At 41.5% G+C, this 3,301-nt stretch overlaps 1 protein-coding gene across 1 annotated transcript in view; it reads right to left on the reverse strand.

The window, feature by feature from the left end:
- The window catches only part of NT5DC1 (5'-nucleotidase domain containing 1), a 162,012-nt gene extending 159,110 nt beyond the window's left edge, over positions 1 to 2,902 (reverse strand). The window contains exon 1 of the mRNA XM_009289193.1: positions 2,759 to 2,902. Within this exon, the coding sequence (XP_009287468.1) occupies positions 2,759 to 2,902 (144 nt within the window). The remainder of the gene's footprint in view (positions 1 to 2,758) is intronic.
- Positions 2,903 to 3,301: the final 399 nt, after the last annotated feature.

The raw sequence follows: 3,301 nt of genomic DNA on the forward strand, positions 1-3,301 counted from the left end.
TGCATCTCAAAGTGACTGTGGATAAGTCTATGCCGCAGCAGGTATAATACCCCTGGAGAGACTGTGGCTCATAGATAAGGCTCCACTTGGAGCAGGTACTACCCTAAGGGACTGCAGTCTGTGGATAAGTCCAAGCCGGAGCAGGGGCAAGGGGAGGAGTTCATTGCAATGTTAAACCCTATGGTTTGATCCGAAGGGACCAGGGGTGGAGATTGTAATGGAAACACCTTTAAATTGTTGTAACCCATGATTTGAGTTGCATGTTATAGGAATTACTATAGCAAAAACCCCTTGTTGCTAGCCAGGCTAGGAGCAAGGGGAGGAGTTCATTGCAATGTTAAACCCTATAACCTGGCCCAAAGGGACCAGGGGTGGAGATTGTAATGGAAATACCTTTAAATTGTTGTAACAGGTTGTTTGCAGGTCCTCCTCATTCCTCTCTGCAATTCTTTTCTCTCTGTAGACCAATGACACCATCAAAACTTTGATTCACAAAAGATGAAAAAGTCTAGTTCAATTACTCTGCAAATAAATCTAATTTTTTAAATTCTTAAATGGCTATAAATAGAATAATATAAAAAAGTATTTGAATTGAGATCAATTGTTATGAAACATTCAATGCAAGTCATCTTTTCCAGCATTGCCTTCCTGCGCAGAGTTGCAAGTGTTGTGCTTTGCAGGTGGGAAAGTTGGGGTGCACAACCATAGCAGCAGTGCACAGCAGCAGTTTTGATTATAGGAAAATAATTACGTTTTGATTATATCAAATTATTATTTGATTTTTGCAGGGTGGCTCAATGATGATTTGATATTCCAGAGTGAAATGCTTTTGGAAATACACACAAATAGTTGAATGAGATACAATGTACTTATATATTAAAATTGAATTTGCTGTGCTCAAGGAGACACAGATGAGAGAAATTTAAACAATGTGACCTATCACATATGTTTAAAAATTCTACACAGAAGTTCAGGATCAGATTAGAAAATGGACTAGACAGGAAAATACATGGAAATTAGGAATAAAATTCACTAATGCTAATAGTAGGACAGGATGAGCACTTAAGGTGTCAGAGCAAGAAGGAAATGGATTGCATAATTTTACCTCAGACCATTGTTTAGCAGCTTCTTTCAAAGGCTGTCAGTATTTCCCACAGACACTAATATACTTTCTAATGCTGTTGTGTATCTATGTATATGCACACCATATATATCGTATATACCATACATTATACATACACACCATAAATTAGATATACATAATGATACATACATATGTTTTAGATACATGTTAAATAAATATATATATGCATATATGCTTGAATACATACATACATACATATGCATGTAGGTATATATTTTCCAAATTAACAAGTGTGAAACCTGAGAAAACAGAAAGAGATTCATCCAGGTTCTCGCACACAACAGGGATCACAACTATAAAGATGAGCCAGCAGCCTGGGAACTGAGCACAAGACATTTTATCTTCCTAAAGCTGCTCACTTTAGGAGACACGGAGCAAATTCCTGCCCCACTGAAGTCAATGGCCCCAATTTCAGTTGACTTCAGTAGGTCCAAAAGTTTACCCACAGCTGCTGTTTCACACTATCCTCACATTAACTTAAAGTATGTCTGACTTGCAGATTATATCACTACAGCTCTCTTATTCCGGAATGACTTTTTTTCCCCACAAGGACTCATGCAGCTTCCAAAATTGTGTTTAGATTATGGCATTTTAAATTTATAGCTTTTCTTGCTATCCCTGTAAAACATTTTATACGAAAACTCACCACAAAAACAACTTAACACACTGTAGTATTGAAACAGCTGGACAGATATCAAAAATCACATATTCGTTGATAGAATCATAGGATGGCTTGTGTTGGAAGGGACCTTTAAAGATCATCTAGTCCAACCCCCGGTCACTGTATTCACTGTGAACTGAAGGTAATCTTGAACATCCATATTTTGTGAGTGCTGCACAATTACATTGGCAGTAATGGCAAGCTATCTTAGAATTTACAACACAAAAGTATTAATCATATTTAATCTTAAACCACTTCCTGTGAGGAACAATACTCATCAATGGAGAGATTCAGCGGGTTAAATTTCAGGTACATGAAGCTGAAGATTAAATTAGAAGTATGACAACAAAGAATATAGAAAATGTTGATGAAGAGAATTGGTTTTCAGTTCTGGGAAAAGAGAAGATAAATGAGAGAATATCACCTTCATCTTCAGTATTCACAGCACAAAGCTGATAACAGGAGAGTCTCGGCTGCTTACTTTCATCACAACAACCCCCAAATTTTATTTCTTTTTCATTTGCCTTAAAAGTGTTGCTTTGCCTCTCAGTTTCTTCCTTTCAGATGAATCCTTTAAGCATACTGACATCCCAATCTAGGGCCTTTCTCAGAAAGGAGCTGCCTTTAATCAAAACCCTCTGTAACAACTGAACTACCTTAATGTGTTAACAGCATCCTTTCAGATTACTTTTTCAGCTCTGTCTTTCAAGTTTGATGGCACCATGAGCTGCTCAGAGATGTCCACGTAACTGAGGTTGAGTTTTTGGGCTATCAGGTCCTAACTGATAATATTTTAGGTTTCCCCATGGTTAATTTATGCGTCACAGTAATTACTTTTATATTGCAAATACATGGTAATAATCCATTGGGAAAAATCCTAAATCCTGTCCTAGCAGGGGAAATTTCTAACCGGTCATGCTGAAGGAGGTGTAATTGCCTGTGGTGTGGCCGACCTCCTGCAGCTGCAGCATCCCGCAGGCTGGGGCCGGGGTTGAAAGGCCACCCGGAGGGAGCTCCCCGCCGCAGCCCCCAGCCCGCAGCCCTCCCGGCCAGCGCGGCTCGGCAGTGGGGCTGCCCGCGGGCGCACAGACCCCCATGGAGCGGGCAGGACAGGGCAGTGGGGCTGCCTGCGGGTGCACAGACCCCCATGGCGCGGGCAGGACAGGGCAGTGGGGCTGCCCGCGGGCGCACAGACCCCCATGGAGCGGGCAGGACAGGGCAGTGGGTGCTGCCTGTGCTCGGCGCCCTCGTGTTTAGTGACCTGCAGGAAACACGTGTGAAGTGCGAGATCTGATGCATCAAAGCCTTTTCTAGACATGCAAAGGGGCATTTTGGTTTTCATCATGCCTGCTTTCCACACAGAAGAGGCTCCTACCACTGCGTAGTTTTAGAGCCCAGGAGTGTACTAAAATGCCCTGGAGGGCAAAAGGAACATAACAGAGTGCGGTAACATACATAAAGGCATGAGAACCATGTCAAAATACCTCAGATAAATC

The sequence above is a fragment of the Aptenodytes forsteri genome, unplaced genomic scaffold, assembly GCF_000699145.1.
Source record: "Aptenodytes forsteri isolate BGI_AS27 unplaced genomic scaffold, ASM69914v1 Scaffold217, whole genome shotgun sequence".
Taxonomy (NCBI): Eukaryota; Metazoa; Chordata; class Aves; order Sphenisciformes; family Spheniscidae; genus Aptenodytes; species Aptenodytes forsteri.